Source organism: Bubalus bubalis, chromosome 21 (assembly GCF_019923935.1).
Source record: "Bubalus bubalis isolate 160015118507 breed Murrah chromosome 21, NDDB_SH_1, whole genome shotgun sequence".
Classification (NCBI taxonomy): Eukaryota; Metazoa; Chordata; class Mammalia; order Artiodactyla; family Bovidae; genus Bubalus; species Bubalus bubalis.
Genome location: NC_059177.1, coordinates 49,397,030 through 49,412,048, shown reverse-complemented (window position 1 = coordinate 49,412,048; position 15,019 = coordinate 49,397,030). Strand labels below are relative to the sequence as shown.

Genomic DNA, 15,019 nt, shown 5'->3' with positions numbered 1-15,019 from the left:
TCAGTTTTCCTGCCACAATTGGTAGAGAACCTTGGGATGCTGAGATAGGAATCAGACCCTAGGTACAGGCAGGAAAGAGGTAAGAGAGCAGGGAGACATTTCTCCAGATGTTGCAAACACTGTTTCTAACATTTTTCAGTTCAATAATTTCCTTCAAGAATTAACCTATATTGTTTGAGAAATAAAATATATTAATGGCCCTATTGAATTCTGAGTACATCTTTATAATTACCATACATTATTTCTTTTTTTACTTTTCACTCAAGCTTTTGTAAGTCCCTGTAACATTTTTTCTTCACTCTAAAATGATTCTCAAAAAGTTATGCGGTAAGATGTAAACTGGGTAATGTAGACTCTTTCAGACCTAGTGTTATGATCCTTTTGTGATGATCTGAGTGTTCACATCAAAGAATGTGTTTGCTTCTTATGGGCTTATTATTATGCCAGAGCTTTGAGGGTATTTGGGAAGAATACAAGACACAGTCCTCATTGCTGCCCTCAGGGAACACACACCTTTAGGGAGAGAAAAGCCATAACTGGCAGGTAGACAGCAGCATCTCTGACGAAGTTTGTTGTGTCTATTGCATGCTGCTTGGCAAGAAAGATAGTCTCCTGCCACTAGACATGTACTTTTGGCCTTGCTTTTCTCTAATGGGCTGTCCTGAAAGTGTCTAGGGTCTCTTTATGAATGCCCTTTTTATTTGTTCTGGAGCATGCAGTCCCTTACATTTCTCTGTCTCTCTCTCCTACATTTCAGTGAGCGGTTTCTGGTGAGACTGAACAAGAATGGTGGGCCAAGGAACCCAGAGAAGATAGAACGAATGTGTGCCCTTTTTACAGTATGTGCAAATTCTCTTTCCCTTCTCTGCTGTTGACTCTAACTAGGGTCCTGCTATGTGGATATTGTTGCCCTGGAAACAAGCACTAATTCTTACTTCCCCACACACTGGTGAGAATAGAATTTGATTTATGTGTCTATCAGGTTTTAATGAAATATTTAAGAAAACTGAAATAAGCTTCAGTTTTTAATTGAATTTATTTAAAAAAAAATACAACAAGTACCTCTTACTATGTACATTTTAGATGCAATTTAATATAGTAGACACTTAAAACTTGAGAACAGTCTTTCTTTCTATTCTTCTTCAAGACCACTGGGGATTTCTCTGATGTGTAAGTATAGTTTCTCTCAAGGCATCCACCAAACTTACAGCTTTGCAGTTTTTTTTATTAAAAAAAAAAAAGAGTTTATAAAAAGAGATACAGACTAATTAGCCCTCCTCTTTCAGACACCAAACAAAGTCTTGTCATGCCATGATCCATACTTTAGTTTTTTCTAAATAACCATGCTGTTATTCGTGCTCTCTGAGATCATGGATCCATCAGCTCAGAGAAGGCTTGGTAACCTGCTTATTGAAAAGTATTAAGCATCACAGTACCATATTGTCTTTTGTATTCTTCAAGTTGATTCTGATTTACTAATTTTTTTACCCAGTTATGAAACTTAACTGCCCGGCTTTATTTATTTCAGTTAATTTATTTGCTTAAGAAGAAAAGACTGTCACAGTTTTTAACCACTTTTGACTGTCATAGATTCTTTGATCTGTTTCAGTGATACTGAGATACATCAAAACTCGTTGAGTGCAGGGTGTCACAGTGCCACTGCCCTTGTGTGTGGTGCATGGTTGATGGGTAGGTAACAGTCAGGTGTCTCAAACCTTACCAGTGTACCTCAAACACAAATGGGATTTATCTAGGACTCTGATATGTGACTTTCTCTGAGAGATAAAATTGGATTTGTTTACCTGAATTTTTTGTTCATTTACTACAACATTACTGCAGAATCAAAAGCCACTCTACAGGGATAACTTGTTTTGAAAGTACTCCAGATGTACAGAAGGATTTCTAAATCTAGCTAAGCTAAAATGAAGTTTTGTACATTCTTGAGGTCAGCATTCAAAGCTTAGGAGATAGTACAGGAATAGAAAGCAAGAAAAGCAGACACATGAAGATGGCTAAGGGAACTGAGACCTTTTAGCCTGGAAAGATCAGTGCTCTGTCTTCAGTTGGAGAAGAACAAGGGAAAGAGTCCCAGTTGCAGGTAATGGGATGTAGGTTGGAATACTAGAGGAGAGAGTGTGATGTGAGAACACCTGAACACGGAGCTGGTTCCTTGGGGCCGCCTGTCTTAAACCTGATTAGGATGAGATGAGACACCCATCTGTCTAGAATGTCTCAGTAACCTTAGGAGTCTTTTTAGATCCTGATTCTCCAATATTGTTTGGTTAAAGCAGCAAAAGAAATTGGCGATTCCTTGTTCCTTGGCATTGTGGGAACAGAGGTGTGTGTGTGTGTGCGTGCTGTCCTTGAATATGATGAGTGCAGTCCTTGTCTCTTGAAAAATGAACTTAATTATGAAGATATTCGAATGTAATTACAGTAAATCAAAATTTTCATTTAGCAGCATTTTAATTATCTGTATGGGCCCAGAGGCCTAAGCTGTAGCTCCAGCTTTATAAATCAGAGATGCACATAACACATAGGATGTGCTCTTACTCTGCCACAATGGGAAGGCGCAAGGTTGCTAAAAATATCTACTTTTATACCTCCCTTTGAAGTACAGCCCTGGAGTTTTTTTTTAAGATACTAAAAAAAAGAAAATGATTTGAGGAATTTTTTCAAAGCCCAGAAGAGTTTTGAGCAAGATTGTCCCAACCAGGGTTTTTATGTTTTACTTTAAGCTTATATGAAATAATAATTTTGACAGAAACTATTTTCTGATTATCCAAGGCTTGAGTTCCTCCTGTGGGCCAAAGGAATTTTCCAGATTGGCATATGTGTTAACAGAGTTTCAGAGGAAACGCAAGAAAATGCAGCTACATCTGTGGTCCATGCCAACCTGTTAGCTTACTTTAACATTAGGAAAAGGGAATCGTACAAATGGAGCACTTTTGCAGGATTACTTAAGCTTACCTCAGAGCCGTATTACAGACAGTCATGTTTATCCATACACAGTCTTGCTCTTGGTAAATCCTGTATTTTTCTGACCAGGTTAGATTTCAGAGCTTCCTATGCAGGGAGAATTTTATCCAAGAAGGAAGTGTTTCATGCATTTATGATTGTCTAATACAGGGAAGACTTTGATGACTTTCATGATTAATAGTGGCTGTGTGGTATGAGCACAAGAGAGCATGTCTGTGTATTTATTCCACAACCCCATGGACTGTAGTCTGCTAAGCTCCTCTGTCCGTGGGATTCTCCAGGCAAGAATACTGGAGTGGGTTGCCATTTCTCCTCCAGGGGATCTCCCCCCCCAGGGATCGAGCCTGCATCTCTTTTGTCTCCTGCATTGGCAAACGGGTTCTTTACCAGTAGTGCCACCTGGGAAGCCCAGATATCCAATGCCTCACACACAGTGCCTGGCAAATACTAATCATTTGTTACATAAATAAATTAATAATGCTTATTTTCTATTATATTTTGAGTGACCAACTCAGAGAATGAACTTGTATCGTTTTCCCTGCTTTAGTTGGCATTACATTTTTTCCATTTATTTATACACTTTCATATTTCAAAATAGAATTTTAGGTAGTGATTTCTTGGAATTAAGAATGGACTTAATTATTAGCATAATAACATCATTTATTAAAATATTGCCTCCTTTTATACAGCATAAGAATGAATGAATTGGCTGTGTTTTATATTTGTAAATTCCATTGTCTCTTCAGAAAAAGGGTAGTCCAGGCATAGGAAAGTAAATTGACTTTTCTGTGTTTCAAATGGAACCTTAGTGACTGAACCAAGATGCTGATCCCTGAGTCACTGTCATTTCTACCCACCAGGTGGTTGGAAACCAGCTATTTAGTTGTAGGATCAGAGGGTATGATCCAGTGAGTATATCTAAATTCAAACCCTGCTCACCAGATGAATGGTGGATGAGTCACCTCTCTTCCTATCTTGGTTTTTCAGGCCTTGTGACATGGATAGCCACACTTGGTACTTAGTATCAAGAGAGTGTATGTTTAGTATCAGAGAGTGTATGTTTAATAACTTTATGATAAAGTGTTTAACGTTGCTCTTATGTTTAATATGGTAGCTATTACATTGAATTTTGACAATGAAATTATGTGGAACTCAGCAAATAATTATACCTAAAATATTTTCTGATACTGATTATTATCATTTTATTTTTATTGACCTCAAATAAATACCACAGAGATTTCTGGGTACCATGTACAAAATGGTCAGAAAGAACCCCTACCCAGCCATTCAGAAAATACTGTAAATTATATTTTAGGCTTCTTTATCTTCTTCACCTCAACAGAATCAAGGGAGAGGTCCCATGCTCTTGGGTACAACCCGTCTGGTTAGTATTTGGTCATCTTCGGTAATTGGCTTGAATTCTCTAAGTATATTGAGATTTATAATTATACCAGTTATTTGATAGTTTGGATTAATAAAATCCAGGCTGTGTAGAAGGTCAGTTTACTTTGAAATGTGATCTTTCAGTAACAGGTATGTTTCAATTCCCATAAAATGGTAATTTATTTTTTAATTTCATTATTTGTTATTTAGTAGCCATCTTAATATTTGTCAAAATATATAGTACTGTTTTGAAGATATCACTTTAAAGGAGTTATTAAAATGGAGTCTGAAACATCATTTTTCAATATCAAAAGATAACCTTCATGCAAAAATGTATCTTTGTGATTCCAGAAATACCAATTTATGTTGAATTGTTTTGTAACCCATTTCATTGTAAGTGTATTTCATTATTCCATCAAGAATTTGGCAAAATATTATGACCATCTAATATCTAAAAGTTCTAAGGCCTCCTTTTCTTTCATATGTTCAGGACCACTCTACAGGGCAGAGCTGGGATTGTGCTGAAGCAAGCAAGGCATAGGATCCTGAGAAGGAGACCTTAAATTTTGTCACTTAGATGCCTTGCTTGCCTCGGCATAGATCTAACTCTGCCACAGGGTATAAACATACAGCAAACATGGTGGTTCTGGATTCAGAGCTCATGCACAGTCATGATTGCTGCTTGATCATTTGTTTTACTGCCTTACTGAAAAGAGACAAGCATCTGGGACTAAGCAAAGGATGAAAGATGAGAAGGAAATGGAACTAAGGGAACTTTCCCTGGAAGCAAAAGGGAAATCATGGGAAACTGTCCCATTAAAATAGAGGTTACCCCTTCAGTCATCGTTCATAACAATGGCTGGGAGTGAGCAGTGAGTTAATAACCTGGTGAAAGTCAGAAACAATGTATATTAAAGGAAGTTTTATTACTTCAAGTATAATGTGTTAAAGTGTAAAAATACTCTCTTTCAAAATGTGTTCTCAACATAAATAATGCATAAAATTATTTTTATTAATGTAACTCCAGTTTTAAAAGTGTCTAATTAAAAGAAGCCCTTAAAATTTTCCAGATAAAATTCCATTCACTTTATACTTCAGCATAAATTATATATATCTAAATTTAGAAATGGGAGATCTAATTATTGAGGTTTCACTAAAACCAAAGTAGTCTGTTTTCAAGGGAACATATCTAGTGTGTGGGCAACAGAATGAATGTACAGTTAATAGAGAGTAGACTTTCAGAATTTGTTGTTAATGAGCCTTTTGGTGTTTTCCCTTTTTTTTCTACATTGGGAATTTCTTTTGTTACAAACTGTTCTTACATGATTTTAGAATAAACATGGATAAGCCAATGTCATGAAGATTTCTAATGTGAGAACTTTTAGAGATAGGTGGTCTAAATAAGAGCTGAAAAAATAGTCAATGTAATAAACTTCCAAAGACATTTAAGATATATAAACTTTCACTATAGGAGTCTTATAAACACTTAGCTTCTTTGTGCTTAAACCCCTTCTCCCATCTATAACATATGCTAAAAGCAGCAAAAGCAATCATTATGAGGTTCGAAGTTTAATTTTAATTATTTTCTGTGTATTCATTGCCTTACTTTACTTACTTTTTCTCTTTTCTTAGGATCTGAGCAGCAAGGATATGAAGAGAGATTTATATATAGTTGCCCATGTGATACGAATAGGTACGGTCCATTTTATCCAGTCACGTGACTGAGACCAGCCCAACTTGGGATAAGTATCTACTGTTTGACCTCTGTCTTCTCCTGAGCGCTTGCCTTTTAATTCAGATCTAAGGATTAACTCCAGCTTGTATTGTGGCTGTACCTTAAGTTTAGCTGCTAGTAATGGCTGAACTTGATAGAAATGAAAGCATTTTCAGCTCCCTATTTGTTTTTGGACCCATATTTTTTATTTGAAGTGGTCTTTTTCTTTCTTTTTTTCTTTTTTTTTTTTATGTTTGCTCCATCTAGTGTTCTGCCTCCGATCAGCCCTCTACCTCAGGGATCTTATAATGGGTTGCCAACTTAACAGGTAGTGAATAGCCTTTGCTGTGTTTTGTATCCAAAAGTATGTGTCTGTGATATTTTTTCACAAAATTAGAGTTACCATCATTACTACATGAGACGGATGGTATCTCCCTTCTACCCGATCCAAGATTTTTGCTACCTGTGGTGTGTTTGCCCAGTCTTATTTCAAGTTTATGACATAATTTGGGGGCCAATGCCTGACCAACTCTTCCTTCATAGGTTTGAGTTCTGGCATGTCTTGTTTAGCCAACAAAACAGCTCTTTTGCTGTACTGCTTTTTGTTTTGCTGTATTTTGCCTTTTGTTTTGCTGTGTATAATAAAGCATCTGTTGAGGTTCCAGTTGTGCATTTGCAAGTCTTGCCACTGTAAGCACAGCCTTGGTAAGCAGGACAAGCAAGCTCCCATACGGCTCTTGCTCCTGCAGTGGTTCAGGAGCGGCTTTGGATGGAAGAACAGTATATTGTCCTGCTTATCTGTGAACACATAGCTTTTACCTGGCAGCTACAACACTAAATTGTGTATCCTTAATATACCCAAGAAGTTTAAATCTGTTAGCACTGTGGTTTTTCTAAGAAATTCATGAAATCACTGTTTCATTCTCATATGATTAATAAATGGACTGTTAGTGTTGAGACAGGTAGTAAGGAATGTGGTGCAGGGGAGAAGCACTGGCCAAGGGCCTGTTTGTCATTCCTCTGAATGAATATCCTTGCATCCTTGGATGGCTCCCTTCATCTTTAGTCTTCCAATTTAGAGGATCTCTAAGGTGCCTATAGCTCTGGCATCCTTGAATGACAGTTCAGTGATGCCTTAGAGGAGCACAGAGTTCCCAGTCTTGACTGGTGTTTTCTGCTGTGCCTCAGGCCGGATGCTCCTGAATGACTCCAAGAAGGGGCCTGCTCACCTGCACTACCGGCGACCATATGGCTGTGCGGTCCTCAGTGTCCTGGATGTCTTGCAGTCACTCACAGAGTTAAAGGAAGAAAAGGATTTTGTTCTTAAGGTTTACACGTGAGTAATGAACATCAGAGATATTGATGATCTGCAGCATAAGACATCCCGGCGTTGCACCTGAGAGCAGAAGCTCTCAAGCTTTGCTGGACACAAACTCATTGGGATATGTAGGACAGGGAGTTTTTGGAAAATGCAAAGATTTCCATCTAAGGTTTGGGATGGGCCCAGGCAACTGCGTTTTTAATAAGCTCCCTAGGTGCTTCTGAAGCAGCTGAACTTGGAGCTTTCTATCCTGAAGTAAAGGTCTGATACACTTTTCCTCTTCTCTCCAGGACTAGCCAGCCTTAGTATGTGTTTACAGGAAGCTAATAGTCTAATTTCTCCTGTGTTTCGGCTGTAAAAGACTCCTCTGTGTCTAATGCTGTTGTAACTGAGCTGGCTGCTGATGTAAATTGCTTCAGAGAATGATCACGAGTCAGGTTGCCCTGTCCTAGAAGAAAAGCCAGTTTCTCTGAGAAGCTGAGGCTTTACTCTTCATTTTTTGCCACTACCGATCTGTAAGTCACCAGCCAGGCATGGCATTATTTTCAGTGTTCAGCAGCCAAGGGTTCTGCCTTACAGAAGCAGTGCATCTCCTCCTGACTCTCATTAAGCACTATAAAATAAAAACAAAGAGTAGTAGTACAGAATCCAAACATATCTGTCTTTGCTTATAGAGACTTAGGCATGAATCACGGGCTTCCCTGGTGGCGCTAGTGGCAAAAAACCCGCCTGCCAATGCAGGAGACATAAGAGATATGGGTTTGATCCCTGGGTCTACATGATTCCCTGGAGGAGGGCTTGGCAACCCACTCTGGTATTCTTGCCTGGAGAATCCCATGGACAGAGGAGCCTCGTGGGCTACAGTCCATGGGGTCATGAAAAGCCAGACATGACTGAAGTGACTTAGCACGCATGCGAGCATGAATCATAGTGCTGAAAACATGATCAGTGGTGGGTCTAGTGAGTTTCTTTTCCTCCCAGAATATTAATATTTTTATTAAGTAAATGTAAACATAGCCAGAGTAGGAAAAAGCATTCTTTTTTAAATTAATTTTTATTGGAGTATAGTTGCTTTATAATATTGTATTAGTTTCTGCTGTACAGCAAAGTGAATCAGTTATACATATACATATATCCATTCATTTTTAGATTTCCTTCCCATTTAGGTCACCACAGAGCATTGAGTAGAATTCCCTGTGCTATACAGTAGGTTTCCATTACTTACCTATTTTTAACACCATAGTGTATATATGTCTATTCCAGTCTCCCAATTCATCCCACTCCCCTTCTCCTCTCAGTATTCATACATTTGTTCTCTACATTTGTGTCTCTATATCTGCTTTGCAAATAAGTTCATCTATACCATTTTTTTAGATTCCACACATAAGCGATATTCTGCGATATTTGGTTTTTCTCTCCTTGACTTACTTCACTCTGTATGACAGTCTCGAGGTCTGTCTGCATGCATGCTCAGTCGCTTCAGTCGTGTCCAATTCTTTGCAACCTACCAGGCTCCTCTGTCCCTAGAATTCTCCAGGCAAGAATACTGGAGCGGGTTGCCATGCCCCACTGCAGGGGATCGTCCCCACCCAGGGATCAAATTTGCATCTCCTGCATTGCAGGTGGATTCTTCACCCACTGAGCCATCTGGGAAGCCCCCTAGGTCTGTCTACATCTCTGTAAATGGCACTGTTTCATCCCTTTTATGGCTGAGTAATATTCCATTGTATATATGTGTACCACATCTTCTTTGTCCATCCCTCTATTGATAAGACATTTAGATTGCTTCCATGTCACTATTGTAAATAGTGCTGCAGTGAACATTAGAGTCCATATATCTTTTTGAATTATGGTTTTCTCTGTGTATATGCCCAGGAGTGGGATTGCTGGGTCATAGGCAGATCTATTTTTAATTTTTCGAGGAACCTCCATACTCTTCTCCATGGTGGTTGTGCCAATTTACATTCCCACCAACAATGTAAGAGGGTTCCCTTTTCTCCATATTGTCATCAACATTTATTGTTTGCGGATTTTTTGATGATTGCCATTCTGACCAGTGCGAGGTGATACCTCATTGTAGTTTTGATTTGCATTTCTCTGATAATTAATGCTCTTTCCTGGAAAATCCCATGGATGGAGGAGCCTGGTAGGCTGCAGTCCATGGGGTTGCAAAGAGTCGGACACGACTGAGTGACTTCACTTTCACTTTTCACTTTCATGCATTGGAGAAGGAAATGGCAACCCACTCCAGTGTTCTTGCCTGGAGAATCCCAGGGACGGGGGAGCCTGGTGGGCTGCCATCTATGGGGTCGCACAGAGTTGGACACAACTGAAGCGACTTAGCAGCAGCAGCAGATAATTAATGATGTTGAGCATCTTTTCATGTGTCTGTTGGCTATATGTACATATTCTTTAGAGAAATGTCTGTTTGGATCTTCCATCCATTTTTTTCATTGGGATGTTTGTTTTTTTAATATTGAGCTGCATGAACTGTTTGTATATTTTGGAGATTAATCTCGTTGGTTGCTTCATTTGCAAATATTTTCTTCCATTCTGAGGGTTGTTTTCATTTCATTTATGGTTTCCTTTGCTGTGCATAAGCTTTTGAGTTTAATTAGGTTCCGTTTGTTTATTTTTGTTTTTATTTTCATTACTGTAGGAGGTCAGTCAAAAAAGATCTTGCTGCGATTTTATGTCAAAGTGAGTTTTTAAAGCAAGTGTATGTCTGAAATTTTCTTTTAAAAAGCTCCTCTTTTGGTTTTAACTCAATATTTTTTTTTTCAAATTAAATCTAATATTGTCAATCACCAGGTTAATATATCTTCACCATATTTATGGGAATTTTTCTGTACTATCTATTGTATCTGAATCAGGCATGAAGTGAACTTAATTCACAATTCTGGTTAATATGGGCCTCTGTATAATCAACTACAGTCTATTAATTTTTTTTAATTTTATTTTATTTTTAAACCTGAAACACTGTATTAGTTTTGCCAAACATCAAAACGAATCTAATTTGAAAATAAAAGCCCAGATACCCTTATTACCTGTTTGCCTTAAGTTGTGTTTTGTTCAGTGTTGTGCACTTGATGGGATGAGGATCTTCCTCTGAAATAACTTACAAAGGAAATATTTGTGGGTTTTCTCTTCCTTTCATGCATCAATCACAGCCTTTCTCCATTTACAAAATCTCTTCATTGATGGGTAGTGGGACCTGGTTCTTGATAAAGCTTCCTCCCTTTGAAAAGGACTAAATTTTAATCCAAAATCATCATCATTATCATCTTACTCCACTCTGTCCAAGGGCAGGGAGTTTATAGATAGCACTCCAGAGTTGCATCTCTTTGCACATATCAGCTGTTCCTTGCTTCTGTGCAAATTTTCGTTGTTGAAAGGGGCTTGCACAGCACTTCTCTTGAAATCATGCTGTCAAGCTTAATTGGCCTAATTCCTTCAAAAACAAGAGCTTTCAGTACCAACATGTCACTTTTCAAGAAGTGGGATTCTTGTGTAACTTATTCTTAGCTCCTTGCTCTGAGCTGTGCCTATTATATCAGTTCTAAAAAGCCAAAGAAAGATGTTTTTTTTTTAAACAGAGAAGATAGTTTTTTAATAAATTTTTGAAGGAGTAATAGAGTTAAAATGTAGGATAGTTTTTCCACTTGACAGTGTTAACAGACTTTCAAAGACACGTCCGTGTTTGTGAAATAATCGATTTTGTGCATGGTATGGAATTCCTCTAGGATTAGTGTTTTAAATCCATATCAGCACAGTGAATTCAGCCCTCAGGAGAAGTAATATTTTCCAGTAAGTTTTAGAGGATATATTTGGTAGACTGAATTGGGAGCTTAAAGGTTTTACTGATTCTGATTGTACTTTAGCTTTTGCTAGGACTGAAGTTTGCAAGGATAAAAAAAAAATCCTCTTGTATAGTTTTAATTAGTGAATTGGCAAAATACATCATTAATTGTTGACATTCTCATCATTTCCTATGTTGTTCAGAGTCAACCTCAAGCCCTGTACTTCTTTTGCCATGATCACTGCTCTGGCTTTATAGATGTTTAATATCATGTGTGTTATGAAGGCAACACATCCTTTTAAAAAAATCAGAACAAGAAGCTGAGGCGTAAAAACTAGGTCACTTTTCAGTGAACCAGAAACCTTAAAAATCACAAATGAATAACCACTGTGTGAAGTTTATTCTGATATAGACATCATGTTTCCTCCTGTCCAGAGGGGCAGGAGTTGCAGGGAAACACAAGGCTTTCTGAATCTGGAGCCTAGGATGGGAAAGGAGAGAATGCCAAGGAGCATTGAGATGGGGTGGGGATTGTCTGTAGATAGTACATTTGATCAACGCAAGACACCTCTGAATATGTGACGACCACTCTCCAACTTCACATTGAAAAAGTTCAAACATTTTTAGGCCAACTTTAATGAAATAGATAAATAACTACTTAGATAAAATATTAAATTTATCACTTTAGTCATATTTTTAAATCATATAAAATGTATATTACACATTATGTGCTCAATCACAGGTGTAGAATTGAGGAGTATTACTATTACTTAGGGCTTCCCTGGTAGCTCAGAGGATAAAGCGTCTGCCTGCAATGCAGGAGACCTGGGTTCGATCCTTGGGTTGGGAAGATCCCCTGGAGAAGGAAATGGCAACCCACTCCAGTATTCTTGCCTGGAGAATCCCATGGACAGAGGAGCCTGGCGGGCTACAGTCCACGGGGTCGCAAAGAGTCAAACACGACTGAACGACTTCACTCACTATTACTTATTCCCTGGGGCTTCCCAGGTGGCGCTAATAGTAAAGAATCCATCTACCAATGCAGGAGACCTAAGAGAAGCGAGTTTGATTCCTGAGTCAGGAAGATCCCCTGAAGGAGTGCATGGCAACCCACTCCAATATTCTTCCCTGGAGAATCCCATGGACAGAGGAGCCTGGCAGGCTATTGTCCATAGGGTTGCAAAGAATTAGACTGAAGTGACTTAGCACAGCATGCACACTTATTCCCCACTCACATTTTATGAGGTTTTTTTTTTAACTTTTTATTTTATATTGGAGTATAGCTAATTAACAATGTTCTGATAGTTTCAGGTGAACAACAAAGCAGCTCAGCTATACATGCATATGTATCCCTTCTTCCCCAAACTCCCCTCATATCCTGGCTGCCACATAACATTGAGCAGAGTTCCCTGTGCTATACAATAGGTCCTTGTTGATTATATATTTAAATATAGCAATGTGTCCATGTCAATATCAAACTCCTTAACTGTCCTTTCCCCCCACCCTTCCCCTAGTAACTGTAAGTTCATTCTCTAAGTCTGTGAGTCTATTTTTATTTCATAAATGAGTTCATTTCTTTTTAGATTCTGCATATAAGTGATATCATAATGATATTTCTCTTTCTCTGACTTATTTCAATTAGTATGATAATCTCTGGGTAGATTCATATTGCTGCAAATGACATTATTTTATTCTTTTTGATGGCTTAGTAATATTCCATTGTGTGAGAGTGTGTGTGTGTATGTGTGTGTATGTCTGTTTGTGTGTGTGAACACCATATATATACCACGTCTTCTTTATCCATTCATCTGTTGATGGACATGTGGGTTGCTTCCATGTCTTGGCTATTGTTAAGAGTGCTGCTGTGAACATTGGGTTGCATGTATCTTTTCGAGTTAGAGCTCTCCCAAGGCATATGCCCAGGTGTGGGATTGCAGGATCATATGGAAGCTGTATTTTTGTTTCTTAAGGAACCCCCATACTGTTTTCCATAATGGCTGTACCAATTTACACTCCCACCAACGGTGTAGGAAGATTCTCTTTTCTCCTCACCCTCTCCAACATTTATTGTTTGTAGAGTTTTTGATGATGGCACTTTTGTCTGGTGTGAGGTGATACCTCCTTGTAATTTTGATTTGCATGTCTTTAATAATTAGTGACATTGTTACTAATTATGAGCATCTTTTCATGTGCCTATTGGCCATCCGTAAAATCCCTGGACGTGTCGTGGTGAAGTGCTATGTCATTGCCTGTGCTGGTTGTCTCCTCTGTGGGGAAGGTGTGCCACAGAGGCACACAGACCTCTTTTACATTACAGTCCCTTGTGTGTTTTATGATTGAGGACAAACCATAAACATCAGTAATCATGCTCTAAATATTAATTTGATTGGATACAAGATAATCATGCTTCATTATAATCATAACTCATTTGGTTAATAAATGCTTACATTTTTTTTCCTTAGAGAATATCCTAGTGATTGGTTAAAATATGCTGATGACACCGAGTTTCAGATGATTTGAGTAGATCCCTTGGCATTCTAGAAAGGAAGAGAGTCGAAAGGCCAGTTAAGAGGTGACTACACTGGTCTGAAAGAGAGATGATAATGGCTGAACCAGGGCCATGAAGAAGAGAGGTCATTTGTGACAGATTTTAAGAAAGCTTCATGAGCTAGTGGGTTCTACTCAGAAGCAATCTCTCAGAGCAGACAGGTGGATAGGAAAGGTCAAGCTGTCTTGTGGCCATGCAGGTCAAGAGCTTAGCAGGGCGTCTGGGCTGGAGACACTGTGTTGGATCTTGGCAGCTTTTGGTGGTGGTTGAAACCATGGGAGCAGTTGAGATAGCCCAGAAAGCTTATATGGTAGGATGGAAATGGGCTTCAAATGCAGAGCTCTGAAGGCCACTGATAGTTAAGGGGTGTACAAAGGGAGAAGAATATGACGGGCAAGCCATCGAGTGTCTGGCATCTGAATTGTGTGTATTGGCTGGAAAGGTAGATGTCAGTGAAGTAATACACATTGTCACTATTGATGTGGTTGGAAAAGCACCAGCTTCAGTATACTGCCAAAGAACCGGTGAGTATTTTATTGGAGAAGCACTGAAATTATACCACCCATTGAGAGAGGAAGTTAATTTACAAGACTCTTTTTGGTTTTGTTTATTTAGAGGAATTCTTTTGTTTGTGTATGTGTGTGTGTGTGTATTTTATACCTGTATATTTGAGATGTATAATGTGTTACTTTGATGTATTTATATTTTTTAATGTTTGTCAGTGAAGCAATATTTATCATGTTGCATTATTATAGTACAATATTATTATCTGTATTCATTATAGTGTGCATTAGTCAGGACTCTTACTTTGAAGTGAGGTGGGGGAGTACACTATTTATGACAAACCGTAGTCAGATTTCTGTTAAAGAAAGGACTCCTGATCTTGTAAACCTAGAAAGTGACAGGAGTCTGACTGCAAGACTAGTCTGAGTCCTCACCAGCTGGGCACTTCTCTGGTGTGGTGACTGGTTGGAAGAGATGCGATCGTGTGCGTGTCAGACAGGGAGGGCGAGGTGTGCTGCTGCCAGCACCTCTCACTTATGACTTCCAACTGAGTTGTTAATCACAAGCGATCATTTTAAAGAACACTGTCTCCCTTCCTCTCCTTGGAAGGAATTCTGTGAGCAGAAGTTATCCTCACAGCTCTGGACTGTGAGAACCTTGTCTCTCACACTTCTTTGCAACATCTCTGAGCAACTGAGGCTTGTTTATACTGACGGAGAAGTCAGAAGAGCTACTGGTTAGAAAAAACTTAGTCTAGTGACCAACCTCCTT

The 15,019-nt window shown here is 38.6% G+C and overlaps 1 protein-coding gene across 11 annotated transcripts in view; it reads left to right on the top strand.

Moving 5' to 3' along the window:
* DOCK3 (dedicator of cytokinesis 3) overlaps positions 1-15,019 on the top strand; it is a 289,619-nt gene that overhangs the window by 174,293 nt on the left and 100,307 nt on the right. For 10 of the 11 annotated variants that reach the window (XM_025271944.3, XM_025271942.3, XM_025271937.3 and 7 more), the window contains 3 exons: positions 758-839; positions 5,995-6,055; positions 7,265-7,412. In XM_025271944.3, the coding sequence (XP_025127729.2) occupies positions 758-839; positions 5,995-6,055; positions 7,265-7,412 (291 nt within the window). The remainder of the gene's footprint in view (positions 1-757; positions 840-5,994; positions 6,056-7,264; positions 7,413-15,019) is intronic. The other variant, XM_025271945.3, reaches the window with a different exon arrangement.